At 42.0% G+C, this 13,910-nt stretch overlaps 1 protein-coding gene across 2 annotated transcripts in view; it reads left to right on the top strand.

Annotated features, from left to right (window-relative positions):
* Positions 1 to 13,910, top strand: part of ABL2 (ABL proto-oncogene 2, non-receptor tyrosine kinase) — a 51,297-nt gene that overhangs the window by 30,538 nt on the left and 6,849 nt on the right. For both annotated transcript variants that reach the window (XM_075507922.1, XM_075507923.1), the window contains exons 2-10: positions 4,055 to 4,225; positions 4,992 to 5,287; positions 5,975 to 6,247; positions 7,040 to 7,124; positions 8,827 to 9,004; positions 9,646 to 9,830; positions 10,127 to 10,279; positions 11,763 to 11,852; positions 13,107 to 13,280. In XM_075507922.1, coding sequence (XP_075364037.1) covers positions 4,055 to 4,225; positions 4,992 to 5,287; positions 5,975 to 6,247; positions 7,040 to 7,124; positions 8,827 to 9,004; positions 9,646 to 9,830; positions 10,127 to 10,279; positions 11,763 to 11,852; positions 13,107 to 13,280 — 1,605 coding nt within the window. The remainder of the gene's footprint in view (positions 1 to 4,054; positions 4,226 to 4,991; positions 5,288 to 5,974; positions 6,248 to 7,039; positions 7,125 to 8,826; positions 9,005 to 9,645; positions 9,831 to 10,126; positions 10,280 to 11,762; positions 11,853 to 13,106; positions 13,281 to 13,910) is intronic.

Genomic DNA, 13,910 nt, shown 5'->3' with positions numbered 1-13,910 from the left:
CTCTGGGAAGCTCCACCCTCACTTCCAGCTAATAACCGCGCTAACCCCGAGCTTGATTTTCCCAGTTTCTCCTTCTCCCGCTCGGCAGCACTTGCTTTTTCATTGGCCGACAGCCTTGCGAGCAGTGATCGTCTGCACGTGGTGGCGTTTGCAGTGGCAGTGGCAGCCCGGGACTTCTCGTGTCAAGCAGCCTCTTCTGCTTGCTGCAACGCACAGCATGATTGTGGGGACGGTCCTCTTCCAGTCTAGCAGCTATGGCAAAGAGGGCAAGCTGCTCTGCTGCCTTGGCGAGGAAGCCTCTGAGCCTGGCGTGAGTTTCACAGGTATGATGCTCAGGGGTGTAATGCTGTGCTATCCCTTTCCTGTATTTCTCCAAGTGCTTCAAAGGAGGATGTGGGTCCTTTCAAGTCTATCTTTTTTCTTGTAGTACGAGACCAGCCACTATCAGGGCTGAGATTGCCTGCTTTTATCCGGGTTTTAGGATTATTGAAATGCTTCATTTTTATGAGCAGTTACACAGTTAGTATTTCAGAAATAGAGACCACTTCAGCACTTGATGTGACTTTAAAATTTAAGATTTAGCGTATACTACCTCCTGCTCTTGGACTGAAGAGATTGGTAATTGCAGTGTTGGCAGCACAAGAGCGGTGGACAAAACACCCCTTACATGTTGGCTGAGCAGGAAAAGCATTCATATCCGGAGAGAAGCAAATTGTATTGTGGGAATAAAGAAAAGGAAGGAGATGGATGAAGCATAACCTCCTCGCATGACCATGTATTACTTGTACACTAAATGATGATGTAAGTTTTCCATTGTATAGGAAATGAAAGTGGTAATATATGATTTATGGTTAGCCTTTAAAAAGAGCTGATATAAAACAGAACTTCCCAGCTCATTTCCTTACTCTTGGTGTGAATAGAGCTTGCAGACTAGTCAGCTGGAGTGGTATCATTTGTGATATGCTTTGGTTATCTTAGTTTCCTTAATGAGGTCTATGCGGTTATCATGTTTCACCGACCTTCCATATCCTTACATATTGGATGGTATAGATCCCACACCGTATTGAGCAGCATAGGTTATTATGTAACAGTAACCTGCAATAGGTACTTTTATATCCTGGTAAATTCCCCTTTAGGAGATACTGGGTAACCTTTACAGTTACTTAAGCATCCAAGTCACTCTAAAAATGAAAGTGAAGGAAGTTAGTGAGACATGAACTCTTAAAAGCATTTGATTTTTAGGTAATGTGATTTTTAGGTAAGTAGTGTAGCTAAGTGATTGAAGCTCCTCATCAAACATTAACTTCTGCTGGCTTTTTTTGTACATAAAGTGGGTGTTAAGAACATGTGCCAGCCTCCCAGGCATTCCCGAGGAAGTGGTAGTAGTCCCACATCTGCTTTGAGTCCTCTCTGGCAATCCAGCACAGCACCACAAATGGTTTCATGTGGGAAGAGCTGCTCAGCACTAAGCAGCAGGTGGCATTTCTGCTGGTTTTGCCTTGGCTAAAGTGCCCGCTGCTGGGCTCAGCGTGGGCAGGCTTAGCTGGTCATGGGATTTGCTGCAGCAGAGCTGAGCTGATAGTAGGCTGCTTCAGGCTTACCCATTGAGTGCATGGTGAAATGCTTAACTCTGTGCTGTCTGTTAAGTAGGGGTTGGATGCTCAGTTCATGAGCTTTTCTGGCTTGAGAAAGAAACTTAAAGTATGCTTTGATTTAGAACAAATGCATATATTTTTGTTTAAAGCCTTTCACATTTTGGCAGATACATAATTGAAAGTAGGAAGTTATTTAAACACCATTAAGGTATTTTGGAGCTGAAAGGTCGGATATATTTTGGAAACACTGCCTGCTTTTGTGATTGCTCCTTAGCAGAGATGTATTTGCTCCTTAGCAGTCAGATTTCTTGTATAGCACATTTGCTGAGTGACTTTGCCTAAGGCACTGAAACTCTCTCTAACACAAGTCACTGGAGGAGTATAAAGAATGTATTATTTAATTAAATATGTATTTTTACTCCATAAACAGAGCTGGATTTAGGAACTGGTGTTCTTTCCTGATGCTTAGCAACTGGACATGCATATGCACACACCCAGCCCTAAAAAATTACAGTGGGATGTTGGCAGCTATGCTATAATGTAGGTAGCTGAGCAGACATTGGGATTTCCTCTGTTTTCCATGATAGCACCCAGTCTGATGGGTTAGTATATTGTAAAACTAATTGCAGTTGATGGTTGGGAGCAAGAAGTGTATGTAAATATTGTATCTGCAGATAATGAAATCAAAGAAGTGACATTGTAGTAGCTTAATCTCTAGTAATTTCTGTTCTTGCTAGGAGAACCTTGATAGGGTGCTGCTTTGGCAAGGCTTGGGAAGTAGGTTATAAAGTAATTGCAAGATGAGCAGGTTATGCAAGCAGTGTAACGCTGAATGATTACCAGAAATGCAATCAAAAGCCACTTAGCTACGTGTTTAAAAACAAAACAGAACAAACCTCAACCATCTACTTTCTCATGTACCTACAATACAGTAAAAAAATTGCATGTAGATGCTGAGAACCTCACTACGTCCTCATTTTCCAGGCTTGAGCTCTGTCCTGTGACACAGATTTGGCATATGTTTGCCTATTACTTGGCACAGGTCTCTTCCTGTTTTGTGTCTCGCTGACTTCCCAGTTTTCCTGTCCTATATTGCATTTGAGCTCTTTGTTCTCTCTTAAAGTGCTTCATAGACTAGCTCTTGCTCACGAATGTAAATCTCATGGGAGTGTGGGGAGGGGGGTATTATATACACATTCTCTGGCAGTGGTCTGCTTAAAAACATCCTGAGCCTGACTTCTCAGCCCCTCAGAAATGGGCCAAAGCAATGACTGTAAAGTGAAGAAAGCATCCAACTTTTTAAAGAGGATTTTTTGTGTTTGGTTTAATTAAATCTTTTTACAGTGAATTTCCGTAAGTAAGCTCAACAAGAGAATTTGGAAATATATATTGGGACAGGAACTTAGCTCAATTGTGCCATCAGATAAAATATTTTATCTTTACACCTTCATATTTTTTTGCCCCCTTGAGCAGCCCACATGTATGAAACTACATCATCTCTCTTTATCTTTTCTTAATATTGAAATTTATTCTGCTACGTGTTCCTGGAAAACCTCTGTATGGGTTAGAAAGCCAATGATGGTCTTGGCATAGCACTACCATGAAGTGTTCGGATGGTTTTGCTTTTTACTACAGTTCTTTCCAAACCCCCGTGTATTTAGATTTTTTTCATCATCACAGGAACTGTGGGGACTTTCTTCTTTTGCTATAAAACAAGTCTGATTCTTCCCCCCACTCCCTTGTACTATCAAGTTTGCATCAGTTGTCCTTTGAAATAGCAAAACAGAACTGCCTGGGTATTCAGAAACACTGCTGCTAAATACCTAGCATCATCCTTACTACTTTCTGTCCCTGTCAGTTTTCCTCCTCTTCTTTACACAGCCTTGAAATGTATCACAAATCACCATAATTCCTGCTAATACTGAATCAGTTACTGTCCCAACCTATGGGTCTCATTTGTGTCATAATTCAGTCTGTTTTACTTGTATTTGTAATGTTAGTTTCAGATCCAGGCTATCTACTTCAGCCACAGAAACAATAAAGACATAAACATAACATTTCAGCATTGAAAGGTTTCCTTCACTACTTCACATCTTTTTTTAAAAAAAGGTGCTTTTAATTTCTCCCCTATTTTTCTATCTGTGAATGCCTAAATATGTTAAAAGAGGTGTATATAAATAGAAATATATAATAAATATTAAATAGAAATTTTATATACACAACTTGCTACATGGTATATAGGAAGTTAATGACCTTCTCCAAGGGCGCCCTCTTTAGAAGTAAACTATAGAATCAAGAGTCAGCAAAGTTGGTACTGAAAACCACTGATCTAAGATGTGCAGACGTGGTGTTCCCTTTCCATAAAGAGCATATTGTGCAGTAGGAGCTTTACTCTGCTGTACACTAGGTTTTGATCTATTTACAATTGTACACAAAGTAATTTCCTCTTCTTTCTTCAGAGGCCCTGCAACGCCCCTATGGTTGCGATGTTGAACCCCAGGCACTGAATGAAGCCATCAGATGGAGCTCCAAGGAGAACCTGCTTGGAGCCACTGAGAGCGATCCCAATCTCTTTGTTGCACTTTACGATTTTGTAGCAAGTGGTGACAACACGCTCAGCATCACCAAAGGTAAGGCTCTGAATGGCAGAGCAGCTACTACGTTGAAAACTTAGCAACAGAAAATAGAAAGGAGAATCTTCCGGGTAGGAATAGGAATGAGTGCAGTTAGAGAAGATTATTCTCTAAACTGATGATTATAAGCAGATGGTCTCTCTCTCACTTGTGTTGGAGAGACACCTGCCGGGCAGTTCTCCTAGTACAGACACAGCTTTGTGTAACACTGCCGAACAGTCTAGCCCCAGCTACAGTGGTTCCTGTTCTAGGCTCCCAGAATCACCGGCCCGTTGAGACACCTATTTTAGGGAGGGGCAGAGGAAAACCTTTACATTATTGATGATAACAGAATTCAGCACTTTCAGCTGGGGCAAAATCAAGAATTAAGAATTGCACAGAGATTTTCTATTTCTGTTCAGTACATATATCAGAATATGACCTGCTGCAGAACTGTTTTAAATCACATGCCATTTAAGGCTTCAAGAAGGATGTGAACTGCATCCCTCCAAGAAAAAAAGTCTTTCTAGTCTAAAAAGCTGGACTACCGGAAGCTTTTTTGAGTTCATCAATCACACTGCAGTAAATTAGGTAACAGTATACTAGCTATTGTCTGAAACTTTACTTCATAAATACTTTATAGATAGCAGTTTAGTTATCACTGCTGCAGATTTTTATTGTTAAGTTACAAACCCAGGCTTAGGCAGTTGATGGTGAGTGTCTCCCGTAATGAGACCCAATAGATTGCACTGTGCTTATTTTGCTTTTTTCTTTCTGGTCATAGGTGAGAAGTTGCGAGTCCTGGGTTACAACCAGAATGGTGAATGGAGTGAGGTACGTTCGAAGAATGGGCAGGGCTGGGTACCAAGCAACTACATCACACCAGTGAACAGCCTGGAAAAGCATTCATGGTACCATGGGCCAGTGTCACGCAGTGCAGCAGAGTATCTGTTGAGCAGTCTCATCAATGGCAGCTTCCTGGTTCGTGAAAGTGAGAGCAGCCCAGGGCAGCTATCTATCTCGCTCAGGTACGAAGGACGTGTTTACCACTACAGGATCAATACCACCTCAGATGGAAAGGTAAGGATCTCTGGATAATGCTGCAGGGAGAGGAAATAAGGATGCTAATTAAGAGGTGGCACAGAATCTCAAGTTGCAGGCTGTTAAGAGAGAGGTGTATGTGAGAGAAAACAGGTCCACTGGTTGATTAATATAAAAAAAGAACATGTATGCCAAGAGTTCAGTGGTAACTTACCAAACACCACTTTGGAAGAAGTGCGGATGGTACTTATCCTGACTGAAAACAGCTAGGGAGCAAAGCAGTTGTGGTTTGATGTGGTGATACCTTTCCATTGGTCTGCTTAGAGCAAGCAGAGCTTTGGTAAGTCAGCAGTTTTGATCAGCATTTTGAAACCTTTATCAAATAGCAGTACAATGTGTTGAGTGATGCAGAAACTGGCCTTGCGCTTGGCTAAAAGAATTCCAGTTTCTAGTCCTATAAAGCACAAGGCAGGAGACAGCACTGCGCTCAAGTAATAGCTTATATCTAGCTGCCTTCTGCAGGTAAAAATCCCCCAGATTAATATTCATTTGCCCAACAACATGAGAACAAATACTCTAAAGTCTGGTTCCCTTAGCTTGCCTTTTTTTTTTTTTTTTTTTTTTTTTTTAAACCTACTAGAATGTTTTTACTGTACCTGTTTTCCAGTGTTACTGAAAGCTTCCAGCTGCCTTCATTTAAGTAGATTCCTGGTTCATTCTTAACAGGTATATGTGACAGCAGAAAGCCGTTTCAGCACACTAGCAGAGCTAGTGCACCATCACTCAACAGTAGCAGATGGACTGGTGACAACTTTGCATTACCCAGCACCCAAGTGCAATAAGCCCACTGTCTATGGAGTGTCCCCCATCCACGACAAGTGGGAGATGGAGCGGACTGATATCACCATGAAGCACAAACTGGGGGGCGGGCAGTATGGTGAGGTGTACGTTGGTGTCTGGAAGAAATACAATCTCACAGTTGCTGTGAAAACATTAAAGGTGAGTTTTCAGATTGTTGTGCACTGTTTATTTGCTCACCATTTATGATAAGGGTGAGGAAATTTGTAATGTTCTCAATTATACTACCTAATGATATGAATATCAGAAAATGGAGTTTGCTGACCTGCATAAAATCTATGCTTGAGAGTAGCTTTGCAGAACAAAGTTAGCTTATCAATCTTGCACCAGTGTATGTGGCTTAGAAACAATTTGGAATTTTGGCCCAGCAAGCTCCTGCAGGAACTGCATGTCCAAGTCACATCTGTAAAAATGATTACCAAGTCCAATTCCCTTCCTTCAGAAGAGCTGTGGAAGCTTTAAGAAATTAAAGGTGTTGGAAATACCCTCTACAACATCTCCCCTACTCCTGGAAAAATTCAGCTTCTCCATTTATCTTTTTTTTCAGTGTCCTCTGTTTCAACATTAACAGCTACAATTCTACATACCCTCCAAGTAAGGGAGCTTTCAAGCTTAATTTTTATAGCCAGGCAGGGGAACTAAGTCAGTGATCCTGAGAGTTTTCCCTTCACCAGCCACAACTGCTTTGGTAGCCACAATAGCTACCAAACAAGAATGCCTAGCACTTTCTGGGTACTGCAGATCTGTCACTTGGCTGTGCTGCAGGGCAGCCAGGCAGCTTTTCAGGGCTGTTATATTTTGCTTTAGTAAAAGCCAGAACAGCAGAATGGAGATAAGAAAGCTATCATTTATATTCAGCTTGGATACGTGGTGTTAAGCAGACCTTGCTCATGAAGATCAATTGTCCCTTCTTCTGCCTCTCTGTTTTTCTAGGAAGATACCATGGAGGTGGAAGAGTTCTTGAAAGAAGCTGCTGTGATGAAGGAGATCAAGCACCCAAATCTAGTGCAGTTGTTAGGTTAGTGAAATACCTTGCTCTTTCTGTTCTTGCTTGAGTTTCCGCCAAAGTGAAATCTGTCTTGTTTAAAAACAGCGGCAGATTTTCTGTATTTATATAACTTTTTGAATCAGGTCAGGTTATGGGGTGGTATTTTTGGCAGCTTACTCCTTTATGTAGTATTGGAGCTAAGAGACACTAATTTTAAACAAAACATCAAATATAGTCACTTACATTAGTAGACAGCTTTGCTGTTGAGGCACGACTATGCATTACTTAAAAGTTTGCAGTATCAGCCTCCTGTTAGTTTGTACCCTTGGCCTTAGACATGCTCCAGGGTTCAGTTATCAGGGTCAGATTCCTTTTCTGCTGTGTTAAATCAGATTTACAAAATTATTTTCCGTGACTTATTTTTCTGATAGAACAGAACAAAAATATAAGAAAATTCTAAGTGAAAGAAAAAAATGTATTGGAAGCACCACAAATACTGTTCTTGATACTTATCAAATCAGAGGCATTTGTAGAAAAAGCTGCACTAAATAGAAAAAATCAGTCCATAATTAAGCAGAAGACAACCAGATCGCTGCTGCTATAAGGGACTCCGTGTATCACCAAATAAGTACATGAGATCAAGGCAGTGGAGATGCAAGTCAGATCAAACAGAACATGAATGGAAGAAATCTGCAGGCTTTACAGCTTGGCTGTGCCCTGTTTGTCTCACTGGCAAATGCATGATATGATGATCACTATTAAATAGTCTGCATAGCTGTTAATTCTCCATGTACAAAGATTCTTAAGGAGACACCCTAAACCTTTACTAGTGTTTAATTGCCTCTGGACTTTTGCTGCTTTCAGGAGCAAAGCTGTCAAGCCAAGCATAGGATGAAAGGAGAAATGTGAAGAATGTGAAGGCTTTTAATAATGGCAACTATTCTGTACCCATTTAAAAAATGGGCACAGATGAAGTGTCTGCCCAGCCCTGTCTGGTTCCAGGAGTAGAGACTAAAAGATTTATCTTATCCGAGATGCATTTTTGCTGTTTCTGATGCATAGTGTAGTTGTGTTTTACTCCTGTAACGGTATGAACAGGCATTCAGCAGTGCTGCAGTGGGAGTTTGCAGAGATTTGACATGCGTATCCTGTTGCCCTCCTCCTCCACTAATACATACTTTGTACATAATTGCAATGACTCTAGCAAGTAGTCATCTGAGGAATGTGTGAGGATGCTGCTTTAGGAGCAGGTCCCACCGTGCTGATCACTTACCCAGCTAGCACACATGGGAGTGCTTCACATTACTCTGTAGTGACATTTCAGTCTGGAAATCTTGCCAGTTGACAGGTACCTACTTCCAGTTGGCCAGTCTTTAGCTTTATGAAGGAGGAGAGGGGAAGAAAAGGAAATCAAATGTGTTCAAAATAACTCCTATTTCATTCTGTAACCCTCCAAAGAACAGAACTACTGCTTTATGTATATTATATAGGAATAGCAATGATAGACATGTTTCTCTCCATCCATGAAGTGGATGGACAGATAAATAGATACAAGCACTGAATTTTAAGTTGGGCTGCATTGATCTAGGTCTTGTAGATGGAAGTCTTCACTTTTCAGAGAAACATTCATTGGTACAAAATGTGACAAATGGATATTAAATCAGGAATAGTGGTAAGCTAGGGAAGAAAGGGAAGCTTTATTCACATGCTCCCTCCTCCTCCTCACTGCTAGGTGTATGTACCCTGGAGCCACCCTTTTACATTGTGACAGAATACATGCCGTATGGGAACCTGCTAGACTATTTACGGGAATGCAACCGGGAGGAAGTGAGTGCTGTTGTGCTACTCTACATGGCCACCCAGATCTCCTCTGCTATGGAGTACCTGGAGAAGAAGAACTTCATTCACAGGTGGGTAAAATCACATTGAGCTGGTACAATCTCAGATTGCAATGATGAACGGGCCACCAGCATGTTGGCCCAGGAATTTTTCCTTTTGGGGGTGTTTCTTCCAGATTCAGGTTTCACCCTGGCTTATCCATTGGCTGTTTTGGTTTCAATACTGTCTTGCAATTCCTTCTCCCCATGACTTTCATACCAGACTTAAAATCTTGTGCCTGACTGCCTGACAGCTATGAAAGTTGGTGTTGTCCTGTTCTGATGTACCCTCTTTGTGCAAGGCATTGTCAACCACAATGTCCTATTTTAATCCAGTCAGATAAAGCCGTGCCGTAAAGCTGTTACCAGTGTGTGATGAGCTGCTGATCTCATCCTATTCTTAGGAAACATAAACTTCTCACCATAACAGCTATCATTACTGGATATTTAATAGAATTTAAAGAATGAACCCTAATCCTGACTTACCATATTGCTCCTAAAAGTAAGTCCACTCGGTGCCTGACACCGTTCAGAGCAAAGCTCACATTGCCTTCATCTGCTGTATAGAGTGCTTCCCACTTCAGAAGAGAGGAACAGGCTATGCAACCAGAAGACTATATTCAAAAGCCCTGCTCTTGCTCCAGTAAAGGAGTGTGCTTTTTTCCTTCTTACAGGGACCTGGCAGCACGGAACTGCTTAGTTGGAGAAAATCATGTGGTGAAGGTGGCTGACTTTGGCTTAAGTCGACTTATGACTGGAGATACCTACACAGCTCATGCTGGAGCCAAGTTCCCAATCAAATGGACTGCTCCTGAGAGCCTGGCTTATAACACCTTTTCAATCAAATCAGACGTGTGGGGTAAGAAAACTCTACTTCAGTGGTCTGTTCCGTTTCATTTTGTCTTTCTTTGCCAGCCTAGACAGTAACTTGCCTTCTGGCTTGGGCAGAAACACTTGGGGAGGAGACAGTCACATGTGAGGCCACAGCTTCATGAATCAATAGCATTTTTAGCATGTCATGTCTTCACCTGGACTGGCCTGAAATATCCGCAAGAAAGACATGGGCCTCAAGCTGCAGTACAGGCCACAATGTAATGAGCAATACAAGAAGAGGGCAGACTTATGACCAGGAATGTTGTTTTTCTCCTTTTGCAGCCTTTGGGGTGCTGTTATGGGAAATTGCTACCTATGGGATGTCACCATACCCAGGCATTGACCTCTCTCAGGTGTATGATCTGCTGGAAAAGGGCTATCGGATGGAACAACCTGAGGGGTGCCCTCCAAAGGTTTACGAACTGATGAGGGCATGTGAGTATCTTCTTCCAGTTTGGGGGACAAAGCCTGGGAGGAGTGAGAGAAATCTGTAGTTAACTCTGAAGTCCTTGCTTCATATGTGCCATTTTGTTAGCTAATGTGGAAAAGGCCCTGTCACCTGAGACATACCTGGTGCAAATGAGGTGGTCTCTAGGGAACAAGAATTCAGTCTCAAAAACTGTCATCTCTGAGTACAGCTAGATAGAACTTTGTGGCAAATTGTACTGGTATTTTGTCAGTAGGGCTCTTACTATGGAATCACCAGATTAGAAGGAAATTTAGTTCTCTGCAAACACAGCACCTGTGCAGGAGACACGTAGTTGACAAGGTTGTACAAAATGCATCATCCCAGTATGCCATAGAAAGCTCCCTAATGCTCCATAAGAAATTGAAAATCTACTAATAAAAGGCCGAAAGTGTGCTACAGGAAGAGAGCAACAGAGTTTAAGAGCATTGCCGATCTCCTTCAGTCCCACAAGAGCAGAGAATATATTGGGCAAAAGGCTGAAGATCCTAGGGAGCAAAATAGGCCATGCTGTTGAGTGAGGTAAGCAGCTCTGCTCAGAGAGACCCTGTCAGTGTGACCAGGGTGGGAAGAGACTCCTTGGTGCTAACTCAGGCAATCTGTGTGGCCCTCAACGTACAAGACAAACCAGGGCTTAAGAGGCCATTCTATAGCCTGTCTCCAGTGATGCCTGATCCCCAGCATGTCAAAGAAAGTCAGGGTGAACTTCAGTTATGAAACAAAGGAGCTGGGTAATGATGAAGAATATTGCTTCAAAAAACCTTCAGGAAGCTGACAAAAGCCCAAAAGCAGGGAATACATATAATAATGCAACCCAAAATGAGCAGAATGCCAGTCACTTTCCAGACCCTATGGTGCTATCAACAGATAGTGCTTCTAGAATACATTCCCCTAGTGCAGATTTCTAACTACAGAAATGACACTTTTTGTCATTATACCCTTCTATAACTTTCCAAGTGCCATCTTAGATCAATGCACTCTCTTCCCCCTCCCCCAGGTGCATACATTCTCCTTTTGGAAGGCTCTGCCTGAATTTCAGTATTAAGAGCATGTAAGCAGAATGTTACCTGGAGCTTTGCACACACAGTTATCTGTGACTGAGCTAGATATGTTCAGTCCAAACAGTCAAGGTAGCAAACATGGAATTCTCCTTTGCCCAAAAAATTCAGAAAGAGGGATAGGGAGATCAGAAAAACCTGTGGAGTTGGCAGAGAGCTGGGATTTTTAGAATTGGTTCTTTCCTCTCAAGATCTGTTTGTTAGGATATGGTAGGGTGACTCACTGCTGCTGTGAATGAATATCTGTGAATGACTCTAAAGCCTGCTTAATAGTAGGAGATCAGTGTCTGACTACAGTTGAGAAAGCTTAGGTATTTTCTGTCTCCTTGGACAAAGTAATTTATCTCCTACCCGTTTCATGCACTGAGACTTACTCTGCTTTTTCACATTGCAGGCTGGAAGTGGAACCCACCAGACCGACCCTCCTTTGCTGAGACCCACCAGGCTTTTGAAACTATGTTCCACGACTCGAGCATCTCAGAGGGTGAGAGCCCCTGTTGCTTTATTTCTGAAACAGTACTAGAGGTTATCCCCCAGCGTGCTATGTCTTATGGATGGGCCTCAAGGCTCATCTGCTAGCAGTGGAGGTTGTGATGAAGCTTCATCCCTTACTTAATTCTTAACAATAAGTGGGTAAATACATTCTCTTACTTGCCACACAAATACTGAATAGACATATACTAGTGCAGGGGACAGTTTAACTTCATTTGAGCACTAAGATGCCAAAGAGTTAATTTAAAGAATATTGTCTCCTTTATTAGAGGAAGCCTCTTGTTTCCCAGACTGAAGAATAAGGAATAGTGAGTGATCCCGAGAGAGAGAGAAAGATGTATGCATGTCACAGTCCCTTGCTGACTGCAGCAATTAGGTCATGAAATACTATCCTACCAGCCTTAATTTTTAAAAAGTGCCTTAATCTCTGGATTTTCTACTTAGCTACTTCTAGGAGCAAATCTGTCCAACTCAACTCTCAAATATAACCAACTAGGAGGTAAATACTGGTGAGAAGTGTGGTACTAGGCAGCAGACAAGCAGAAATGTCTGAGCATCTTTTACATTTTTAAATATGAAGCTGATCCATCCACTTCCCTACTACAGAAAAAACACACCAGATCGAATTCTACCAAGGAGGATCTATAATAGGCACATCAGGTGGCCCACACAATTGCCACCCTGGGTGTGGCCGGGAGGTTGTGTGGTTTTTTTCTGTTGTTTTTTTTTTCAATCACATACCTTGTTTTGATGTTGGGAAGGAAACATGCAGTCTTCATTTCTAAGAGGGAGGTGCAGTGCTTTGCCTCAAGCTTAGATCCAGATCGAGAGACGACACAACTTTTGGGGGATCCCAGGAGCATCAACAGGAGGCACATTAAATAAAAACAGAGGCAAATGCATTCAGTGCTGGCTTTAGCTCTTGAGCAACCCTTAACCCAGCAGAGAGCTAGATTCGTACTAGACCTCTTGTACAGATCCTACCATTGGGGTTTTTTTGCTGAATTTGTAAAGATGTAAATGAGTTTGAAAGCATTATGAAAAACATCGTACCCTGAATACCTCTAGACTTGAGCAAAACCTAAATCCATAAACTATGTATTTCTCAGTCATGTATCTCTTCTTGCCATTCTGGGTTTGCAGTAAAGGCCCAGATTTTCTTTTCCTCTTCCTCTGCCGGTCTCTGGTCTAACTTTATTCCCTTTTTGGTCCAACTTTATTCCCTTTTTGGTTTTTTTCCTTACAGAGGTAGCAGAGGAGCTTGGAAGAACAGCCTCCTCCTCATCCATAGTTCCTTACTTGCCCCGGTTGCCCATGCTTCCCTCCAAGACTAGAACGCTGAAGAAACAGGCAGAGAACAAGGAGAATATTGAAGGAACACAAGATACTGTGGAGCACTCAGCTTCCAGCTCAGCACCAGGTATGGGCAATGAGGCCACGCGTTCTGGGATAGGCTTGCTGCTGGTGTAAATTGCCAGAGAAACAGAAGAAAACAGAACAACGTGACATGGGAACGTGCTTTGCGCTGCTATGTCATTAGGGCTGTTGGCCACCTTAGCAGCCCAATTATTTACTAGCAAACAGAAAACACTGCAGCTTGTTCAGTGTTCATTTAGTAAATCCCATTGTAGTTTTTTCTTTTACATTCAGTTTTGCTGCTTTTTTTTTAAATGACAGCTTCAAAACTAAAGTTGACGATGCAACAAGAGGTTTTCTTTTATACTTGTGGTATTTGGGGAAGGAGGGAAAAACTACAGGAAGGGAATAAGAAACTGGAAGAAAAGAGCAACTTCACTTTTTCCTGAACTGTCTCGTAAGCGGCCTCCTCACTATAGACAACAGACAAGTCACATATCCGGAAGTGGAAAAAAAAGTAAAAAAAAAAAATCAAAATCACACCAGCCTCGCACAAAAATAAGTACTAACTTCCTCTCTCAGTCTATCTCTGCAGAACCTGGGCAGCCAAATATGCCAGGCCCATAAAGCCCGCTGCAGGATAGGGAGGTGGATATCGAAATGGATTTTGCAGATTCACACTTGTTTCTTCTGT

Source organism: Mycteria americana, chromosome 7 (genome assembly GCF_035582795.1).
Source record: "Mycteria americana isolate JAX WOST 10 ecotype Jacksonville Zoo and Gardens chromosome 7, USCA_MyAme_1.0, whole genome shotgun sequence".
NCBI lineage: Eukaryota > Metazoa > Chordata > Aves > Ciconiiformes > Ciconiidae > Mycteria > Mycteria americana.
This window is presented reverse-complemented; position numbering and strand designations above follow the sequence as displayed.